A 23716-nucleotide genomic window follows, 5' to 3' on the forward strand; every position below is an offset into this window, starting at 1 on the left:
AAAAAGAACCGAAGCTTTCTTTTGCTTATACTTTAGCTATCTGTTCTAAAGTACTCAACAAGTCATTAAATTTTTAATATTAGATTGTTGGCTGGATTAATTAATTAATGATCTAATCAAGCACAAAAATCACAGCATGGCTGTAGAAACATTTGTCGTAGGTCAATATCAATTCTAAATCTTAAAATTTATCCTCCTCAATAGGTATGCTTCAGTATTCCGAATTAGCCACATGCCATATAAAACTAAAATTTCATGTTACATTTTGAATCTTCGAAATTCTCTCAAAATTAACACGAAATCATAGACTTCATATGTAAATGAGCAGATCAAATGATTTATTCTAAAATTTTTATATATATTGATCATAATTGCAGCGATTGAAACGCTTGCTGAAAAACTTTTGCAAATTGAGTCAGAAATGACAAAATTATAGTTCATCTACAAATGTCATTGATTAACAGATCATCTACCTTTGTCATTTGCCGCGTTAACAAATCAGATAAAGTTAGCGGCGTTTGAGATACTTTGCTATTATAAATTACCAACAGTATTCCAAATATGCTGCATTTCCTTTATCATTTGTAACCGACGTTTATGCACCTAAAAGGAAATATTAACCGCGTACGAGGATGCAAAATGGTTGTCTGAATAATTTTCATCCTTCCGGTAATAAATTGTGTCGACGGGAAAATTCTATGGTGCGTTTGCCAGCTAACGAAAACTTGATATCCAAACACGTACTGTTCTAATGACCGGTTGAACATACCTCTCGAGTATCTTAATTACGCACAGTTCTAAGGTTCACCGACAGAAAATGAGGAACTGTATGTATGTATATGTAAATATATGTGTGACCAAAAGCGGTCTCACGGATGGAGAAACGTATTTGTAGGTCGTGCACAATTCCTGAGTAATCCTATTTCATTCCGAGTGACTTCAAGCTGCTTCAACATTAATTGCCTTGTTCCGCGGAACGTTGTATTTCTGCATACTAACAAGAAAGTATAGTGGTCTGACTGTTGCAGCAAGACGAGTAATTTATACTACACCGGGAAAGAAAGTGTATTCAATCTCGTGGAAAATTATAAACTGTAAACAAACCAGTCGACTTGATTACCCATGGTAAAACGGCCCGAATATTCGAAACTCGAACTGAGTCTCGTTCAAGAAATATTAAAATAGAGAGGCTTGATTATTCAAAACGTTATAAACATTAAAACAATTTTAAATAATTCAGATCACTGAGAGAAATTGAATTTATTATGATATTCGCTAACTCGATTAAATTCAGTGAATTCGAAATTCTGTTGAAGCGTTATAATAATTTCAATAAATTTTTATCAAATAGATTGCTCATTTAGATTGATAACATGTATGTTATCATAATAACTATAATATCATAACTGCTATAATATTTAAGCGCACGTGTACACATTTGCCTTCAGAAAAAACAGAAGTCAATAACGTCATTTATAAAAAAAAGAAGCATTATACACGACAGTGACAATAAAACGTCTGAAGTGTATTAATCAATGAAATAATAAATGTTACGCTATACTAAACATTATTCCCGAATAACAAGTGTTTACGGCTTTGTCCGTGTCTACGAAATAAAATTATACGACTGCTGCCACATAAATTAAAATAAAAGTAATAGAAAAAAAATGTAACTGGTCATGCGTGTTACCAGAATTACAATGACAATTCTGAGAACATAGCGACCGACCAGTTATTTTCTCCCACAAGTATAATGTGAACGCCACTACGTACCATTGATTACCGTACGTATGGAGCTGGGTTGTGGTTCATTCATGAATACAAAGAATGAAAGGAAAGAAAGAAAAACGCGTACTACCACAACGCGAACATACTACCTGCGTACGCAAAGTCGGTACGCATTGAAAAAACGTAACCCGTCCATTCGGGATTCGAACTCGAGACCCTCCGGTTCGAAGGCAAGCGTTTACCTCGTGCTGCCGCGGAGTTAACCGGACAGACTTTCTTTTTCTAAACCACATACTGCGCATACATTATATTTCATAGAATTAAAATTAAAATTTTCATTTTATTTTTTCAATAAATTCATCTAAACTAATTTTACAAAAATCAATTCTAACCTTTAACTTAAAATGTGTAGTATATCAGGCATCGTTATACAAAATTTAATTTTGATATAAATTATATACCACTGTGTTTTCATTAAAATAAAGACTTACTGTATTTTTATTTTGTTTTTATATGCTTAAAAGTATTTGAATACAGAAGAAAAAGAACTGTACTAAAAAAATACAAACTTCTATGTAAAAAGAAAAAAAGGAATGTAGTAACGGCCCCTGCACTTCTGTAACAACTGGAACACTACAGAAGTGCAGAAACCAACACCAACCTGGTGGGGTTTTGCTCTCCACAGTCATATAACTTTGTATGCAACTATACACATACAACGTTACAAGTCAACTGTGGGGTGGGGGAGGGTTAAAGAATGGACAGACAAAGATTTTCTCAGTTTTCATAATTCCGACGTGAATTCTACGGGATTCGAACTCACGACGAGAGCACTGGAGATAGTCGTACGAACCTGGCGTTTAGTACGCACGGCTATCGTCACTCTGTTCTAAAACCTTTCCAAATTCATATATGACCACCATAACTTCTTGTTACTAGATAATATTTATGCACATATATATATATTTATATAAACTTTCGTAATCATAAATTTTTTTTTTTAATTATGAGTAAAAGTTATGAAATATTTCTATTAAATTTGACTATTCCTTTGCTAAACAATCGATACAATTTCTAGAACAATGTCTAATCTAATTTTTTTTATGCACAGTTAAAAAATAAAAATAGAAACCTAACAATCACACATTCATTTAGATGTTAATTCTAAACACCTGTTAATTCTAATGGATTAAGATTTTTACTATGACATATTCATAAAATTAATCAGCACATTGAGCTTTGTAACATGTATATCAAGATTATTAAAATCAATAGAATGTACACTATTCTATATAAAGTTTTCCTTAAGAAAAGTTGATATGCAATCAGGTGCATGTGCAATGAAATGGAAATTCTGTTAAATCGAAACAATGGTCGAGAAAGATAGGCAAAATACATACACAGAGATAAACGTTTGATGCATATCACTGGTAGCGTATCTTTCATGTACCGATGGCTGGGTTCTCAAGGGGTATCGGAGAAGACATATTGAATTTATCGCTCGACAGGATATAGCGTAAGATCGTAGGGCCGTATTCCATGAGAATGAATTTTCCCGGAGACCGCTTTACCTCCTTTTTCCTTCGTCCCTGCCATTCCAGTAAATGGCATTACGGTTATTCAATTTTGTTTCTTCGCGTATTGATAGCACGCCTGCATTCCGATGCAAGCCCAACGTATTTTCTAGCATTACCATGGACAATATCATAAATATTCTGATCGAATACAAAGGGAAGATTGTACTAATAAAAGGAATTAACGACGACAAAGTTAAACTAACAATATTATTTCCTTAGAAAATATGTAATTAATTAATTAATTAATAAAAACGATGCTGAAACAGTTCGTAATAAAATTGTGAAACTTCTAATAATTGTATTTATGCATACAGAGATGAAATTGTGCATACGTAGGGAATTAAATTTTATTTTTTTTAAAATTGATATATTTTTTATCCAAATAATACAACTTCCAGATCAAGCAAATAGATCCTACGAAAACTCCTTAAAGAAACATAAATATTTTTCGTAGATACAAGAGATATTATTGTAGTTCAGAAATGATCCAACGACCGAGGATAAAAATGATCGTCGAAATTATTCGTGTATCATCGAGGCGCACGTTTATTCGATATTTCCAATCGTCTAAAAATACGTGCAAGCTTGCTCGATAGTCAAGCATGAGCTGGGAAGGAACATATTTTTCGCGTATATTTTCCAGAAGTGTCTCGTTGATCATTTGATATCTATTGAACGTGCTGTACGAAGTAAGCAACGTCGTTTCGAGTACAGGCCAGAAGGAAAAGAAGAAGAAGAAGAAGAAGAACAAGAAGAAGAAGAAGAAGAAGGGTTGTACTCGTACTGTAAGAGCGGTAGTGTATATGTGTTGGATGTGTAGAGGTGAATTCGTTGCAGATTTGCGAGAGCAGAAACCACTGGGAGAGGGTTGTAGGTGCAGATGGCGTGCACGATAATACCTACGGTAGGGATGAAAGGGTCTGCTTCTGACGCGCGGTGTTCCGAATTGCCGGAAGGTTCGAAAAGGACAAACAGCTCAAAAAGACAAAAGCACAGAAGGCGGGAGCGGGTAAATGAAGATAGAGAAATCAATAACGCCGTAAACTCTCTTTTGTGTGTATGTTTATCTTTTATAAAGATTTCTTTCCAGGTTCAGGCTTAAGTGTTGCTTGCGAATGAGATCAAAGGTGGTCAAAATCGATCAAAATGTTGCCTAAAAGCGTTGACCTTCTTCAATTATCTACGTTATAAATAATAGGGTAGATCGGGAGTGGTAATAACTTAATAAAATTAAACGCATAATTACAAAGTGAGTATTGATATTACAATTTTAAATCAGTAAGAGAAAGTTACTTTAAGCCCTAAAGTTTAGAAAGCTATTGAAAAGTTATATTGTTCACTGCTGGGATATCGATATGTATATGTATTGCAAATATAATTTTTCATTATAAATGCAAAATTTATCTTAATATCTATTGAATGTTTGAGATATTTAATTACTATCGCCCCTGTATCCTACAGTAGTTTCTAATTACTTTTAAAAAAGAAAAAGAAAGAAACGAAACGAAATGAACCAAGGAAAAATATTGTTGGTAGAAACTTTTGTACATAGAGGTATTTAGACAAGTTATAGGAGAAGAAAGTTAAACGCAAGAACTTAAGCTGCCCTTCGATAAAGAAATAAATGTTCGAAATGGTAGGTCCTAAAAGAAAAACCAATTGACTGTTATACTTTGTCCAGTCAGAATTGTGTTGTCATTGAAACGTGGAATGGACTGGTATCCACGGACATTGGAAACCCATTTCGAGTGTCCATGAGCCATTTGTCGGAGAACCAAGCTTTTTCTTGTCGCTATTTCAGATCTCAAGATACTCAACCGTTGGTCTCTTCGGTCGTGAAAAAGACACTTGAAATATATGTCAGGATATATCGAACGCAGCACAAAAGGAGATGGAATGTATTACACTGATATTTAAGTCGTACTTGTAACATAGATTCTACGCCATAGAAATATTAATTTCTTAGTAGAAATGAAGACCAAATTAGAATACTTGATTAATATCGCGAAAAATCGCGGATAAAAGATTCCGCCTTATCAGGCAATGTCCTGACGAGTGGTTAGTCCTTCTGGCACGAGGAAAACGTTAAATATGGCCGTAGGATCTGTTTGCACTGCCCTCGTACGCCCAGTAGGCGAGGTGAGACAACATTTACCTTAGCCGAGGCTAGGCTCCTTCGACCGAGACGTCTCGGTCTCTTTGAGGTAGCTTCAGGATGATAGATGCAGTCTCAATTTTCCAACCAAAGCCCCCTTCTTCTCCTTCTCTTCCTTCGACCCTCTTAACTTTCTGCCGCCTGTCGACCAAGACGTCCCCGCGAACGTCAGATCCACCGTTTTCTATGAATACCGGATGAAACGTGAACGAAACGGGGCAAATACTTGCTTAGTAATAGCGTCGATACTCTTTTTCTTCAAAATATTCATACGGATACGTAAATAAACGTAAATTGTTCATCCCTGAAGGTATTCATTCTTAATTAATCATTTCCATGAACTAAATTAAGATCTACGATAATTCTTTTTTTAGATAAACGATACTAACATAGGTGGAAATTGCAATGTCCCAAGACAGAATTAATATTACTGGATCCTAGGGCTATTAAACCCTTTTGGTTGATAAACTTGGACTAAAAATTGAAATTTATTTTAAATATAATTAAATAACATATAATCGTAAAGTGGAGCCCAGAGTTGTAGCCCCCCTTAGACCCCTCTAATGAATCATAGCTTAATCAGAAGATTTAATTTCAAAATCGGAGAAATCTTTGAAAAATGACGAATTGAATAACAAAATAGAATAACTAATTTTCGAAATAATTATTCGATATAATTTAGCATTATTTGTGACGAAATTATGCAAGCATAAATCCAGATATTACTCTCGGGAAAATAAAGCAGAGAGTGTACTTTGATGCTTATAGACGGGATGGAAGAAATATTACAAAATCATAAGCGTATTTCCCCTGCAAGTAGATACATTGTTCCCGAGGGAAGAATAACCGCACCGAAGCTTACAATGCACTACTATGCTGGTTGCATATAAAGAAGGAGAATCACCAAGCGGAAAAGAAGAAAAGGTATGGTTCAATGCGTAAAGATCATCCCTTTATATCTCTTCTTTATTTTTTCCCCAACATAAAAAACGACAACTTTTCCAGGATATTTCTTTACAATACGAAAGTTTCGTTCCCGAGTTATCATCAACGTTTGATCCAAAACCAACAATCATTTGTCTACTGAAACAAAAGAGAGTCGCAGATTTGTTAACCCTTTCTTTCGGGCATTCATTTAACGCGTATCAAATCTCTGCCATAATTGCACAAATTTCTTTCTCGCCTTGCTTAATTAAAATTACTGGGGTCTGCAGCTATCCAATCTGTGAGAGCCCCTCGGTTCAAAAACTAAAATTTATTCTAAATAATATTAAATAACATTTAATCGTCAAGGAAAAAGGTAACAGTAAAAAGAAATTTCATTCGATACGTTTTGATATAGTAAGCGGAAGGCTTAGAAAGGGGTCCCCTGGAAATTGGGGAAAGTCCCTTTTGACCTCCTCTTGATCCGACACTGACTTTACAGAGTAATAAATCAAATATTTTAATCTCTGAAGATACTTATGACTTACTTTTGTAAACATATAAAATTTAGGTCACCAGACTTAACACGTTGGCTATTGGTATCATTCTGAAGACAATAAAAAGAATCAACACAATGACAAGTGATAACGACTACGTTCAGAAATAATAAGAACCAAGGAACACAGAGGGTAGGAAATTCCTGTGAACACCAGAAGGTCCAAGCATTCTGGTGGTACTGGCCCGCCCTCAATTGATTCGTCGAGGCAGATTGGCCGTCTCGAAGTTACCGATACGAACAGCCTCGGTAATTGAGGTGGTTGGCGTACAAAGAGAGGAAGCCGAGAAAGCGACAGGTAGAGGGTACCGGCGCTAGCAATCGGGCGTTACTGTTAGTAATTCCCGCGCAACATTTCGATATAACGATTGAAAGCCGCCGCTACGAGTTACAGGTTGGTGGCTTTCAATTTGACGAAACTCGCCAGACGACGGAAAGCTCCAATCTATTTCGTGACTGTGAATCGACCACGTCTTTCCTTTTCAATCGACAATAGTATTCTTCTGTTCAACAAAATGTTGTTGGAAATGAAACCATCAGGTCATTTCAAAGATCTTTGCATGACCATTTCAATATTTTAGCAGATTTAATTAATAACCGTTGAACAGTGGAGTCTGGGTCAATCGAGACCCAAACTTACAAAACATATGTAAGAATATTAATCTAAAGTTAAATGTATAATTTTCAAACGAAAGAGCTTCATATAGTGGAAGAATAATTTTTAGATGAAAATAATATAGAATTAATTTAAAATTTGGGCCTTCTCCATGATCCGCTTTCCGAGGGTTAACCCTTTAAATGGGGATGATGAATGAACTCGTAATTAAGAAATGATTTTTTTACTTGGAATGGAAAACATTTTTGAAAGATAATAATTTAAAGAAGCATCGTTCAAGGGAAAATTTCGCGGTCTGTCGATCGCACATGAATTTCCACGAAAATTGAGTGGAATTTTGCCAAGTCGAAGGACCGTTGTCACCGGTGATGCACAGTCTGGACCGAGCCGACTATCCCGGGGGATAAGTAAATGGGGAAAGAGCGAAGTCACTCGTTGCCGGATGCGAAGTTTCTTGCCGGCAGAGTTTAGCAAGAAATCAAGCCGCCAGACAGTGACAAGGGTTGCCGTTGGTTGGTGCTTCGAAAAGACCGGGAAAGGGTGAGAAAGGGATGCAAGAAACAGGAGTATGCGGCTCTGCCACCGATGTTCACCGCGTAAAAGAGAAATCGTCCGCGTTCGAAGAAAAAGAGGAAGAAAACGATCGTAGCAGGGACTTTATTACCTTGAATATTTTTCAATCAAACGAATTCGTGATGGAAACTTTAAAATTTGATCGATCGCTGCCAGAGTGGAATTCATTTTTAAATTGTTCTAATCCAGTGGGAATATTTGAAAATTTTTTAATTTTTCATTTTCTTAAAAATAGAAACAAAATCTTGAAAACATTGAAATCATTACACGTATGTGTGCCTATTGTAATTATTACAAAATTACTTCTATACAATCTAAATGAAAATAAATTATTCTAAGTAAATAAGATAATTCCTATGATCGGATACATAGTAGCGGCAAGAACAATCATAATACTGCTATTACATCGCTTCTGTATTATGCTACGTACAAACTTGACTGTGGTTAGTTCCGCCTTTGTACTCAATCCATTACGATGTTTCTCCTAGCCCGTTATCAATCAAAACTATTTGCCTAGAGGGTTCGCTGCCAAAGCTTACGGTCTAAACCGAGCTTAAAGGTGGCTACGCGATAGGTAGTTTAATCTCAAGCAGAATTTAAAAGTTCGCTTTGTCTTTACACGACGTTTACCACATCGCACCGCGAATGAAACAACTGTGGTCTCGACACCATACAATATTTAACAGCTATATTTCCTGAACGAATGTGTAAAATGTCCACTAACTGAACGGAATTGAAATTACCTAGTAGCATTACTAACCAATAAAAGGAACATTTCTCGTAATCAATAAATCCACGATCAAAGTGCAGCAAGGAAAGAGGCGGTATTCAAGTTCGCCATTCAGAAGCAGGTAGATGCAAGATAGAAGGATGGACACTTGAACACCGGATGCAAATATGGAGCAAGTGTACTTCGAACGAAGAGAAAAGCAGTGGCTTCGCTGTTGAGTGAGCTGCACTTTCTACAAAGGTGAAAATCTATACGTACGACGAGAAAATCGATGCCACGTGGGAAACCTATCGCATAGAAAGCTTTGCTTTACACCGAATCTTTTCCCATCGAAGCTGATCGAGTTTCCTTCTGATAAAACTACTCCAACATTGTGTTTCTACTTAAGTTTGGGATATACGAAACGGGTTAGAAATTGCAAAATAATTATGCTACGTGAAATAATAAGAAAACAATTGAGGACCTTGCAGCTATTCGTCAGGATTCGAAAGATTTTGAAAAACACTGGGCCATATGCGTAAGGGCAAGTAAAAGCTTTTATTAAAAATTTTTTAAATAAATAGGTACTCGATTTGGATACATTTTGCACTCACCAAATAAACATTTTATAATTTATTTTATATATATTTTTCTGAAAATTTTACTTAGAATATATAAAGAGGAAGGTTCAAAAAATATTTTAGCATACCTTTTTTTACGTAATTGACTTAAATAAAAATTGCAGAAATGAAAAACTTGCCCTAGTCTACTCTATTTATTAAATTTTTTGCTTTTACTTATGCATACGACCCATTGTTTTAGAGGAATATTATTTGTTTCGATATGGAAAGTTTGATGGACGCAGGAAGGACAACCGATATAACAAGGGATATTAGTAATTACGATAGGCGTATATTTCGATCGACGATACACGGACATTGATCGATCACGTATGACCGACGAATCAGTGCGGTGTACGGCTGTTCGGTCGAGCTAATTTGACTGTCGTAATTAGCTTCGTTTATCGGTCCGTGTCACGTTCGTCGTGCACTGGCTGCGGCAACACGGTAATCTTCCTGCTTGCCGCTGGAGCAAACAATTAACGTTGTTCCGGTAACTTTGCCGTGATTACAGCAATTTTCGCATGACAGCTTGCTCGTTTACCGAGGCCTCTACCAACACCGTGATAATTTTCCAGCTAAGTCTCGAAAAATATATATCAAGGAGTTCTTCCTTTTTCCTAAAAGAAACTTAGCCTTCGAGATGGGATAAGAAACTTGATACTTATTATTCTGCTCTAGCACGAAGTTTCCGGACATAAATTAAATAAAAAAATAAAAAAATAATAATAACACCGATTATGAAATAGCACCGATTCTGCATCAATTACAAGGTTGAAATATGCTGAAAATGGCTATATAAATGTGTAATGGATATTCTTAATACAAAGTAAATGGTTAATAGTTAAAGCTAACAATTACTGGTTTTAAAAGATAGAAACGTAAGCTTCTTATCGCTTGATTAACTTTAGTTTTGTTATTATACCATTCACAAAGTACGAAAATGATAAGCTCTGCAATGAATTTTGGAAAAGCTTTGCGCAAGCATGAAATATGTAAGGAAAGCCAGAGGAAACAGACGAAAGTTTATTATCCACCGGAAAGAAGGAAATCCTTGAGAGATAGGAAGTGAAATTAACTAAACAAGTGGAACAAAAGTTTATAAAAGAAGCAAGTATATCTTGAAAATTATATTAAAATGATAATAATGTTGTAAGTGCACTACATGGACAAAAAGTGAATTTTTTAATTATTTTTATATTAATTACTTAAACGTGCTTACGCTTCAGCAAACATCTTAGTTCGCTAGAAACAAGTACCTCCAACAAATTCATTAATAAATTCACAGGAAACGAGAAAACGTAATATCTCTCGTGATTGTCCGAATAAAATGTAGTACATCTCTACTTCCCTGCAATGATGATGTTCTTTGAGCTGGTAACTTTACCCTCGCAAAATGAATACCTCTTTCAACGCTACATTCATTCCAAAATATAAAATGAAGCAAAGTTCTGTTTCGAAATACGTTCAATGTAAAACATTAATTAATTACTCCAATTCATCTTAAACGAGTTTAAATCAGAACTAAACTTTGATACTGTAAGTACAGATGTGCTTCAAAATTGTATCATATAGATAATTAATGTCTTCGTTTACGTAGCATTTCAATTTAATGAGATTTTCATTCGTAAAAAATGTAGGTCAAAGAGATACTTTTCCCAGACTGTACAGTTTTGTGGACCAATGTCCTATATCCTGGAATCTCAATTTATGGGTCATGAGCCTCAGGGGGGTGGCAAAGTGGTTTCTAAGGGTCATCGTGGTTATTTTTAGGTGCTATTATCCTTATACAAAATTGTGTCACTTATTTATTTCAATATGAATTGTAATATTCTAATGATTGCAACACTAAAATTTCAATTGCAATATTCTATTGTTCTAAATGAAAGGAAATGACAAAGGATACTTCAAAAATGTTAACTGACGATGAATCGGTTAATCATTGTCCAGATCCACGAAACGTGTACGATACACCTAATGAAATTAAATACTAATATTTTCAAACGAAAGACTTTCATATGTTGGAAGAAAATATCTAAAGGAATAATATAAAATTTAGAATTGAATTTTAAATTAAATATAAGCACCATATCATACGCTGGATCCCAGCCTATGCAATAATATGTAAATATCAATGTCCTGTATTTATAATATAATGCTTAAAATGAATATTTTGAAACTGTAGCTCTTATTATAATAATTGTAATTGAAGTAGCAACAATTACAACCATTGCACATTTATAGTACACATAGAGTACCATAGAAATATTTTAAACAAAAATTATACTTTTTCATCATATTTTTTTTTTAATATGGATGTTTTATATTTATAGTATAACGCTTGAAATTAATATTCAACAATCGTAGCTTCCACTAAGCAAGGCAACAGCAATTACAACTGTTGTACAGTTGTAGAGTAACATAGTAACGAGTGAACGAATACGCGACTAATCAATATACGTTGCACGCAACGTAGTTCAATAAAGAAGTTAAAGTTTTTCTCTAAAAACCCACTTTTAGAAAACTTTTTTTTTTTAAAAGGCTAAAAAACTAGTTCAATTTTATATAATAATAACCTAGATATGCATAAATGCGTTTTTAATACCCTTTTATTTCTAATAAATTCACAGTAGTGTAAATTTATTTTTAATTTTCAATAATATAAAATACTTAGCTGTAAACCTGTTCTTCAATTAAGTCTATAATTATTAGTTAATTTTAGAGCATATGTTATTATTCTGAAAATCTTTAAATCTCTAATTCCTACCACGTGGATTCCACAACATGGCACAAAATAAAATGATAAAATACTGCTCCAAATTTAACACCACTTGTAACCTTCAGAATACAACGCAAAAAAATGAGATCCGCGTAACAAACTAAAAAAAAAGAAAACGAGATTCAACATACCCCGTGGACTAGACTACTTTAATTAAAGTTCGAGGGTAATTTAACTTCTTTTTTTATCTTAACTGCGCCTTCGAGTTGCTGCAACTTCCTAATTCAAACTTTTCACGATAACCGTATTGTTTGCATTAATTACGACGTAATATTTCGAAATGGTCACATTTAACAATGATAGAGGTAGACGTTTACCAAACGAACTGAATACAACACGCTCCATGAAGGTGAAACACCTTTTAAAATTCAATTAACTAAAACACTTCAAATAACCGCGAATATAATTTAAAAAACAAAAGAAACAAAAGAAAAGCGTGGAATGTTTTCGATAAATCGCAGCAACTTCAGAAAGCTAGTTGCGAGGCACATGGCATAACGTTCAAACCTAATTTCACTCTAAACAACGTCACCCCGTTCCCATTGACTTATATGGGTAAAATGAAAAACTGGTTATACGCAGTGAAAGCAAGCAAACAAACAATGATCAATTACTTACATTTTTTACTCTTCTCACCGAATACGCCTGGAGACAACAAGCCGAAAAGTATGATGATGGTTAGAAAAAACATGGATCTTCTCAACCCTGGTGCGGTCCAGCACCAGGGTGAGCCTCGTGACATCACGGACATATCACTTTGTCTCAGCGAGACTCCATACCGGCTTTAGTGTCACTTCCCCGCCTAACTATCACGAACATAACCTTAATGCATTAAAAGTCACTCGCGTTAGGGAAACGGGTCCAGATGATCGGATCTCCCCGTTTGGAGAACGATACCTGTCTATGAAACGCGCGAAATAAACACACACGCGACCGATTTTAAATAGTCGTTGACGAGCTACCGGTCACGATGCTCGTCACACGGACGCACGTACGCTATTGACATCGGGGTAATACTCGCCGGATACTCGAGTCGCGGTAGCGGCCAGGTCGCGACGATCACCGACGTACGTGTTCGCGCACTCTCACGCGAGCTATCGATCCGACAAACCCCGCCGTACACTCACCATCTTTCCCCGTCGCGGACGCCATATTTATGTACATGCGCGGTAAGAAGGCCGGAAGTAACGCTCTTTACTACAGCGATTTCTTCGCGACTCGTTCGAAAGTTCGTCGATCTTTTAACTTTTTCCTGGACGTGACGTTTAACCCTTCGCGTGAGTGTCACCTACTGCGTTGTGCGAGTGCTGATTCGATATATCGATCGCGGTTACGGTCACGTGACACCGCTATCGATCGCGGTGTTTTAATCGCACCACTTTAAGATTTAAATACTCTGACACGGTTAACTTCGACTTTGTTCAACTGTAAGTAAATTATCTGTGTATTTTTGAAACTGTTAATTCTTATTATACATATGATATTAGGTTCGGTAATTATTGGTTATCGAACACTTATGTTATTGAAATAAATTAGTATTGATTAGTATCCTTATGGAGGGATTGGCGCCAAATATTTTTGAATCTGATACAATCTTTATTAAATCATTAATAAATATGTATATTTATAAGATTACACATTATGATTATTAAAGTTATTAAATTCTATATCATCACGTAATAATAAATTAAATTATTATCAAAGCTTATTAATGATATTAACAGCTCTGAGAAACTTGTCGCTACCAATTTAGTTTCTTAACCATAGCTAACGTACAAACGTACTGAATTACTCTGTTTTTCTAAAAGTGCATTCGTCACACCCTTGATATATCTGACAAAGAAATATTGGTCTGCATTCTCACAAAGTAGTACAATCTACTAATGGTACAAAACATCTTCGTATTCTTTACGAGGTGAATAATAGTAAATTATGGTAATATCAAAATTGCATCGGAATTTAATATACATACACATAAAATGTGGTATAAACATTTTTCAAAACTTAATTATGACAGAATGAAAGTTGCCTCTCTGTCAGATTTTTATTTTTATTTTAATTTGCTTAAATTTGCACATTATAAATATGATACTTCGTCTTACCATATTTATTAAAAATTATTGCGATAGTATCAATGTCTAAAAAGCAACTTTCCGTTGCCCGTTAATATCTTCGGAAACTTCAGAAGCAAGAGTTTCAAAGTTGAACGCGAAACTACGATAATGAAACCAGAAGTAATCTTCGTTTTCTTACATAAGGTGTTACGTTTTACGCCTCAGTTTCAGCTTCCATCGGCGAATAATATCCCGAGTTTTCCAGTTTTTTTCTACCATTTTTCTTAACCGCGAAACGTACCCAGGTGGTTTCATGTGACGCTGCATGAATCATAGTTGCTTTAATTCGCGTTATCGTTTCCGAGATAATCGCCATGATCAGTGAATAGACAAGGTCAGCCAATCACGATTTAACAAGAAGGTTGTTCATATAAAGGGTGATTCACGAAATAATAAACACAAAACTAATTAAACAATTGAAGGTTTCGGCGATGATCATTAGAATCTATTCTAGGCTCTTCTTATCCAGATTTTCAAATGATGAAGCTGGATCAATCATGACTTCCGTACTACTGTCTTGTCATTACCAAACGCTCAATTTTTTTCACAGGACATTTTTATATAACAAAGAAATTATGCAAGTGGATCAGTAGACCCACCGTATATCTGGATCCATCGACAGTGGGTCAGTAGATGCTCGATTTTATCGATTGCAATTAAAACTGTGAGAAGTGTCTGATATTAATGACACCCGTTACACCTGATTGCAAGCAACGTGTCGATAACGTTATCGCTGATGCACCTGATTTTTAACATGGATCAAGGCCTTTTGACGTCACTCTCATGAATATTCGTCCTAAAATGTGAATTAAAATTCCAGTTTTTCGCGGGATCGCAGGGTCATCGAACTAGGTCAACCTTTGACCGAAAAAATCCCTCGGAAAAAATGAAAATCAGCATGTAGTCTCGAATACCCGTTGCTATCCACGTGTAGGATCTACGGTGGTGAATCGTACCCCTAGACCACAGGCTGACTGGTAGAAAACAGGCTAAATCTAAAAGACAATCTACTTTCAACGTGTTATCACTCGCGTTTCAGCCGTCTACCGTAATGGCGGATTTTCCGCGCTACACACCTTCAATGCGGTACCAGAGTGTTTTAATGAAGTTTTAGCTGGTATTTCGTGCAAAAAATCAATTCAAGTGGTCTCATTTTGTGTTTGAGTATATATTAAGCACAGCTGTAATTTTTTTTTTTTTAATTAACATAAGGAAACAAATTGAACTATGTGGTTGGAGAAGAATGATCAAAAATATTTTTGAAATATTATAATTGTCTTGGGTGATAAAGTGATTACATTGGAATTGTAACATATGGTGCACAATATGTTTACATAATTTTATTTATGGTGTAAAATATGATATTCTCTGTTCAAGTCAAAATGAAAAAATTAATCAAGGTACCTATATGTAGAAAATTAATTTGAATAATTTCATTATTAAAATATAAAAAGTATTTAACAAATTCTTTTTTCTGTGGATTAATGTGAATGTAAAGAGACTATAAAGTACAGTGTAATGTATATTTGTACATTTTCAGATTTTATATTTTATAATGTTTCACACTATAAATATAAGAAATTACTCTGTGAAATACAAAAAAGTTAATTTACACGATTTTTATTTTTTTTATGTACGTAATTAATATAAATAAATGTTTTACCAGTGGGTCGATTTCGACTGTGTCATGTGTCAATGAATAATCTTATTGAGCATTAGAATTTAAAATTTCGAGAATTGTTTTTACTTAGGTCCTGCAATTTTATAAAATGTGTAACTTTACAATAAATAAACATGATATAAATCGCTTTATTTCATTACTTGTTTCCTCGTGGATTAATCACAGTAAAGTACAATGTATTTTCTGATTGTACCACGATTTCTAATCGCTCGTCGTAAATGTTTGAACATTTCTCAACTAACAGAACTATTTCGACTGTTTACAAAACAAGATCTGAGGACGAGTCATAAAGACAACTTCGACCCATCGCCGATTCATCGACGACTTCGATTCGGTGCTGCCTTGACTCATTGTTGGCAGAAAATATCGTGACAGTAGGGTCATCGTGTTATCTGCAGAAAATACAGTGAACGTATTGGTAAGAATTGGTTGCATTCGTACTATTGGAATATTTGTTTAAGTCATATCGAAAACAAACACCGGCATTCATCACCGGATGAACCGTGGTTATAGCTGCAGGGAAAACGTGGCACGGGTCAGTGCTTGCTCGAATGCTGAAGATCTCGAACACGATGAAATTTCGTTATGAACAATCGTAATTTCATTAACTGTGATATTTGTGAAATATATATTTTCCTTCTCTCGTGTGATTGAAAATAATTGTATAAACGTTGAATTATTAAATAGGAGTAAAATTGATATTGAAAATTGATTAATAATAATAACACTGATAATATATTGATTATAAAAAGTGACAATTGTGATTGCAACAGTTTGTGCATTTAATAATTCAATTAAAGGTAATGTATAGAGTGTTTAAATAAAATTTAAATGTTAATATAATAAAATCCAAATAATAGTGAAACTGTTGGACATTTGAAATGTTCTTTTTCATTTTAAATTGTTTGTATTATAGTTGTAAAACGCTGCAACAAAGGTTACAATTTTGTTCGTATCAGGTGTTGATATAATTTATATAATTTTCTTTTTGGATCAATTTAATGTGAACAATGAATAAATAAAAACCACTAAAAACTACTTATTGCAACTAAAGTGTCATTTACATTCGAATAGTGAATTGAATATACGAGTACAGTTGTTCGCAATGGAGACAATAGTAAAAGAATTAAGAAAAAGTGTAAAGGTAGGAGATTCTCTACTAGGCTCTTCCCAAACCGAAGACAAATGGGAAGTTCTTCTTCTTATATTTCTCATTCTTAACCAAAAGAAGGCTAGGTTGCACCTGAGTGTACACAAGGTAGCTTTCTATTGGTTAAAGGGAAAGGTAGAAAGAAGCCTCCCTCCGTTTGCCTTCTGTCTTGAAAGAACCCTTGAAGAGCCAAGGGGGAGCCTTGGAAGAGCCCAACCTATAACCTCCCACCCTTACACCATGAATCATTACCTCCCTTACATTTCCTCTTAACTAACAATAAAAAAAAGCCTAAACTGCACGTGATCTTACACATTCAAAACTCCATAGACTTTCCCAATAATTTTCCAAACAACTTTCACATCCTACTTATTATATAAATATACTTACGATAAATTTTTAGAATAACTATACGCGCGACGTTTTAAAAAGTAATGGACGCAAATGAAAATTGTAAATGGAAGTGAATCGCATTGACCGGTTCTAAACGCTACTAAACGCTGGAAAGCCGGTCGTACGTTTATTAAATTAGCGTCTCTATGGCGACCAGTGGTCAAGGAAATCAGTGTTTCGTAGACAGTTGCAGTGACAACGTGTACGACTGTCAAAACGGCACAAAGGTTACGAAAGAAATCATGACCTCATCTCGCGTCTCATCCTCTCGCTAGTGAAACGGTCCAAGTGATTTTCGCGGGAAAAGACGATTCGTCGACGAGCTCCATGCTCGCTAAGATCGTACGATTATCGTTCGTTTAGTGTTCTCAGATATCGAATCTTCGTCACGTCTTCGTCGCCTATACAGAAGCCAGCCAAGTGTACGTATAATGGCTTACTCGTTGCTGAATACCTCGTGCACGTTCGTTCATCGACGATACGCGATTTCGTTGTTCCATATAATGGTTTTGGTATTTTTATCGGTGACCAGGTGCGCCCAATGTTATTGTGCTTTCGACGAAACGTTATTTGATGTGCTTACGAGAAAAAGATGTATTGTGTTTGGTTTGAAAGATTTTATAGGAAGTGGATTTTTCTTTTGAAAATTATCTTTCAGATGCATCGATTTATATATTTAAGTAAATAATCGAGAGATTACTGAGGTTTCATTCAATTCATTTATCAGGGGATACTAAATTTCACATTTTTATCTACTAATTTTACTAATATACTATTTTTACATTGAAGCTTGCAGTGGATGATAAATTAAATAATAATGTTATCTAGCTTTGTATAATTATACATTAATTACTTCTTTGATTTCTTTGAGGATACTGAATTTGAAATTTTTAATTTATATCAATATTTATATCTATGATGCAAATTTTATGTAACAAATTAATTTGATAAAAGAAACTTTACTGATTTTCAAATTGCAATTAATAACAGCTAAATAAAAATAAAATGAAGAATAATAAATTAAAAAGCTATGTATGAAAATTATGAATACGTAACAGTGTTATAAATATCTTGAAAACTGTGACAATTTATGATAACAATCCGGTATTAATCTGGTGAAGCGTCAAGTCGAAAGAGTTAAAAGAGATAATGCACTTTCCTCTCCAGTACCCTTGATTTTTGGCGCTAAACGAATGATCGAGAGCAAAGTTTCTTTCACTGGATAATTATGGTGGAGAAATAAAGTCGGATGGATATGGTGAATGTAAATTAGAGGAATGAGAGTTTGTGACGTGATTGCATCGTGAAAGCGGAATAACATGGTGCTGGGAAAATATCGGTTGAAGTTTGTGCCGTGTGTTTATTCAATAAAATCGAATTCCATAGATAATGTAGTATCGTTCGTTCGTGATAAGAGAAAACGTTGTTGGAAAACGTAAATTATTCGAGATAGGTTGTGTTAACGTTAAAAGGAAGCTTTTCTAATTTCCTTTTGTAATTAACATTTAAAAAAGTATTCTACTCCAACTTTAATTTTACTACAATAATTTTATTTACTAATTTTACTAAAATTTTATTCCATCGAACTCCATCTAATTTTAATAAAAATTAGACAAATATTTTATTCTGATTGTTTCAGATATTGTTTGATGCATCATCAAAATTGATAGAAAAGAAAATTGCGCGTCATAATCCGTTCAAAATGTTTTGCCTGAAAGGGAGAGGCAATAACGATGGAAGATTTAAAGAATCGTCAAAGGAAGAAGATTTCGGATGGTGGATAAATAATGAAGATGACTTCAAGTCCCCTAGATCCAACCAGACCAGAGAATGCCAATCGTTAGGATCCTCGGAATCGATGCTTTCTTGTGCAGATTCAGACGACAGCGAATCTTATTTTCTTGCACAGGAATTCAGGGACGATTACAATGATGACTGTGAAAGGATAGAGCTCACGTCTCTGATTCACCATGATCTGGACATCGATCTTATTGAAAAGGATGCGATTCCGAAAGAAGAAGTAAGTTGGTTCAATTTATTTTCCAAACATGCTTTATTATGGAATTGTTTGAAAAATTTAAGGAGATGTAATGATATGTAAACACTGATGAACTTTTAAGGAAGCTAGTCGTAACAAAACAAAGATAATTTTTAATTTTGTTAAAAAATTAAAGAATTGTACAAAAAAGAAAATTTAAAAAAATGTTACATCGCACTAATATTATATTATTTACACAATGATTTTTGCAATTTTTAATTCTTTTTTGTACATAATAAAAATTATTAATAGAATTATATTTTAGATCTTGCATAATTTTTAGTTTTAATTTAGATACAAATTTTAAATAAGATGAAGATTGTAGGTGAAGTAATTAATTCATTTAATAATTGTCATGTAATAAAATCTAAACATAGCTTTTCAAATAACAGAAGATTGTTAACATAATGAAATTTGACAATGTGCAAAAAATGAGCAATTTTAAATTTACAATAGGATCTTTTATCAATAATAAATAGAGTAAGCTTACATATTAAAATGATTTAATAAAATTCAGCTACATTAAAAATAAAGATACATAAAATATATGAAATTGCAGGGTATCACAGCATTTTCAGCGAAAGAAGCAAAACAATATTTCGACGCGACAGAAACAAAGTCGAACATGTTTCAGGCTATCTGTTACACGCCGGAAAGGTTGGTCCGATCCCAAGAATACAGAATTCTAACACCATCACCACGTTATTTGTCCATCTGTCAATCAAGAGTGACGGGAGAAACGGAAAATCATCGAAATACTTTCCGTAGCCAACGGCGATTGAACTATCTTATCGACTCTAAGCAACTTGGTGGGTATTTTCCTGTTTATAGGATAGCTTCGAACACGTTCGACATTTTGCACATCGTACAAACTTGTTTCGAGACCAGTCTTGCCGTCAGCTAGCTATAACTTGAATATAACCCAAGCCATTGTGTTTGACCCAGTAAAAGTTTCGCGGTCTACCGATATGTGAAATCGGCTCGCTTCGTGCTCATTAAACGTCTACCTTTCGTTTCAATGCCTGCACTCTTAACACCTTATCGACGAATGACGCTGTTCTGCATGAAACTGAATACATACGTTCGAACTCGGATTTATATATTCGAATTTCATTTATCCTGCTGAAGCTTCGCTGAATGTTGCTGAACTCCTTACAGGAAGTATTATATATTTGATTATGAGAATATTTGTGTCAATTTTCCCAGAAACTAGTCAAATTCTACTTAGAAGATATTGGAAAAGTTTTATAGTTTTCATTTAGAAAATTTCCAAAATATTTTTGGAAATGTCTTTAAAGTAAGTAATAAAAGAGTAATCTCATTTTAGTAAAAATAATATTAAAAAAAAAAGAATAAAGGGAAGCGTACAAAAGTCTATTTCTCTAGGGTTAATAATGACCCTCTAATAATTTACCCCCTTCCTTGAAAATTTACTAAACTTCTAAAGTTTTATAAATAACATTTTGATAATAGAAATCGCATAATCTTGACAATTAAAAATGACTTGAATCAAAGTTAAAAAAAAGTTAATCGTAACTTCAAGTTCATGGCTCAAAAGATCGATTAACATTTTGGAAACTTACATTAACACTTTGAAAGTATAAATTATAATTATAAACGTATGTATAACCAGAATGTCGTAACAGTTTAGATAAGAAGTAAGTTCAACGAGGAGTTCAGCAAATTGGGCAATCGATGGAGCTTCGTTCAGATAAATCGAGTTTATATAAATGAACTTCCATTGTGTTTAACTAAAATACTTAATATTCGATCAGGTACAACGTTACTGAGTTCGAATAGCGAAGAGATGGCACTATCAACGATCACCTGTCACGAGTGGAGGAGTGACCAGAGGATCTGCAATGATAATCTTTCGACGAAGAACAACAACGATCCCAAAATGGAAGATAAATGTCTAAACGGTATAGATGGCAAGAATTCGAACAGTTTACAAACATCAAACGTCATCAGCAAGAAGTCTAGTTACGAGAGGTTCACTGTTAGCTCTGAAGATGGTGAGAAGATGGGAATTCATAGCTCCTCCTTGGAGGATAATTCGAGTATACGAAGCAATGATTGGAGTTTGGATTCGCACAATTCGCAAAGTACTCCCCTGTGTCTCAGCGACGAATTAGCGACAACCAGTTACAAGCTTGACACATCGCAGGTTTTTATTTTTAATTACTTTGATAAATTACTTTTCTTTCGTTTCTAATCGTCTTTCATATAAACCACTCATTTGCCAACTCACAAAATTAAAAATACAAGAAAATTTAAAAAAATTGTAAAAGTGGAGTTAATCGTTTTGCACGTTGGGAAAATAATATCTATAGAAATAAATAAGTTACAAAATTAAAATTATATTTACCAGGAACGATGTTCAGCTGTCAACGAGGTGGTGTCAATTCTCGAGGTACTCGACACGAATCCTGAGAAAGCAACGGTCCTTCTTGAGGAAGATCGTTTCTGTGACAGCACCTCCTCTCACGATCGAATAACCAGGCTGGCCCTGGCGATTGAACCAGATACAAACGTGTCTGGGGTTGTTGAACATCCGGATAATTTGGTGAAGAATCTCCGGAACAAGGTAGAGAGACTTCAGACTAACAGCAAGGATATTTACAAGGATATATCTGATCTTCGGAGAAGCTTTCAGGTGATCATTTTTCAATTTTTGATTTCTGAATCAAATTAAGCCATTCGTTATTACATTGAACCAAAAAACAAAGTATTTATATTGCAAATTAAGAAGCATTCAATGAATATTTTCATATGGCAATTACAAATAAAAATATCTACACTGAAAATAAAATCTTATGAACAAAACTATATTATTTATTGTAATAGAATTTTTTATTCTATTTTTGCAGCGTGACGAACAAAGTATAACAAACATCACGTCCAACGCAAGTAAACTGCGACAGGATATTCAAGAACTGCGACACCTTGATGATCTGTTAAATCTTCTTCGTGGAGAATTGAAAAGAATCTCAAAAAGAAATTGGCCATTCATTGAAGGACGTACAGAAGAATATAATTCGGAGGAAATGAATCTCATCGTATGAACGAGCTTTTCAATTGTGGGAAAAGAAGGCTTTTGAAAATGATGTATTTTATTACCCAAGAAGAACACAATTTTTTTGTTAAACAAGCACGTCGAAAGTGTTTCACTGCCTCTGTTACTCCACGACGACGTGAAGATAGTTTTATAAAAGAAACTGCTAATATCGTTGCCGCCGAAATCTCAAAAAAGGAATTTTCCAAAGGGTAATAATAATACATTTCAAGAGAGGTGTACACCATGAAAATTACAGATTCTACGTGAAAAAAGAAATCGAAAAGTCCTTTACCGTTTCACAGTCTGTTGCTTCGTTTCTGAGATATAAGCGATTAAAGATTGGAGATGCAACTTCCGGGGTGCCTAGGCTCGCTCCCCGGAAGTTGAACGCCTGATCTTTAACTCTTTATATCTCGAGAACGAAGGAACAGATTGCGAAATGATAAAAAACTTTTCGATTTGTTTTGTAATGTACAATTTTTCTATGGAGGAATTTTTGTAATTAACAATCGATAAAGTTGTCATGTTAAATCTAAGCTGTTGTTGAACAAACTGTTGCCAGTATTAGTTTAGTACTTAATCGCAGGATTTAATTAATTGTGTACCTTTACACGTGTGATACCCTCTTTATAAATGTATAATCCAAATGTTTTGAAAAATATATATTTTGGAATCCTGTTTTGTACCGTAATTTGCAACTATTTTTATTATTAGAATAAAAAGAATTATATATTCTAGGTAAATTACTAGAACAAGAATTAAATTATACTTGAATTATTTATTTTCTACTATAAAAATGTTTTCTTCACAATCATATAATTTTGTTTAATCAGAAACAAACTTTTTTATTTCTTTATTTGTCGATAAAAGTCATATCACTTTTTTATTTATACTTTCATTCATCATTGATAAAAAATTAATTATCAACTGAAATGTATTAAATAAATTATATCTGAAAATGTTTACCGTCATTTTAACACATTTCACACCATATTTACCACTTATACAAATTTTTTGTACTTCAATTTAAAATCCATTTTAGAAA

The 23716-nt window shown here is 34.1% G+C and overlaps 2 protein-coding genes across 7 annotated transcripts in view; one reads left to right on the forward strand and one right to left on the reverse strand.

Moving 5' to 3' along the window:
* The window catches only part of LOC117611637 (uncharacterized), a 124272-nt gene extending 110759 nt beyond the window's left edge, over window positions 1-13513 (reverse strand). For both annotated transcript variants that reach the window (XR_013062925.1, XM_076690686.1), the window contains exon 1: window positions 12856-13513. Coding sequence is in view for 1 of the 2 variants with exons in the window: in XM_076690686.1 (XP_076546801.1) it covers window positions 12856-12988 (133 nt within the window). In the remaining variant the exon portion in view is untranslated. The remainder of the gene's footprint in view (window positions 1-12855) is intronic.
* Window positions 13514-13646: 133 nt separating this feature from the next.
* Window positions 13647-23461, forward strand: LOC117611882 (uncharacterized). 5 transcript variants are annotated; one of them, XM_034340303.2, is made up of 6 exons: window positions 13647-13664; window positions 19215-19595; window positions 20173-20422; window positions 21389-21780; window positions 21985-22269; window positions 22484-23458. In XM_034340303.2, exons 2-6 carry the CDS (start codon window positions 19278-19280, stop codon window positions 22676-22678), a joined length of 1440 nt encoding a protein of 479 aa, XP_034196194.2. In that variant the 5' UTR covers window positions 13647-13664; window positions 19215-19277; the 3' UTR covers window positions 22679-23458. The 5 variants fall into 5 exon arrangements, with proteins under 5 accessions (XP_034196194.2, XP_034196192.2, XP_034196195.2 ...); XM_034340301.2 differs by lacking the exon at window positions 13647-13664 and adding an exon at window positions 16536-16832; XM_034340304.2 differs by lacking the exon at window positions 13647-13664 and adding an exon at window positions 17693-17997 and having other exon boundaries at window positions 20248-20422; window positions 22484-23461.
* The last annotated feature ends 255 nt before the right edge of the window (window positions 23462-23716 follow it).

Source organism: Osmia lignaria, chromosome 10 (genome assembly GCF_051020975.1).
Source record: "Osmia lignaria lignaria isolate PbOS001 chromosome 10, iyOsmLign1, whole genome shotgun sequence".
NCBI classification, from domain to species: domain Eukaryota; kingdom Metazoa; phylum Arthropoda; class Insecta; order Hymenoptera; family Megachilidae; genus Osmia; species Osmia lignaria.

What these genes read in the sequence shown, in the direction of transcription:
- LOC117611882 (XM_034340303.2), top strand. Translation starts at nt 19,278, where the DNA reads ATGTTTTGCCTGAAAGGGAGAGGCAATAACGATGGAAGATTTAAAGAA. An exon ending in ACAAGCTTGACACATCGCAG is followed by an intron (nt 21,781 to 21,984) that starts GTTTTTATTTTT and finishes TATATTTACCAG; the next exon opens with GAACGATGTTCAGCTGTCAA. An exon ending in ATCTTCGGAGAAGCTTTCAG is followed by an intron (nt 22,270 to 22,483) that starts GTGATCATTTTT and finishes CTATTTTTGCAG; the next exon opens with CGTGACGAACAAAGTATAAC.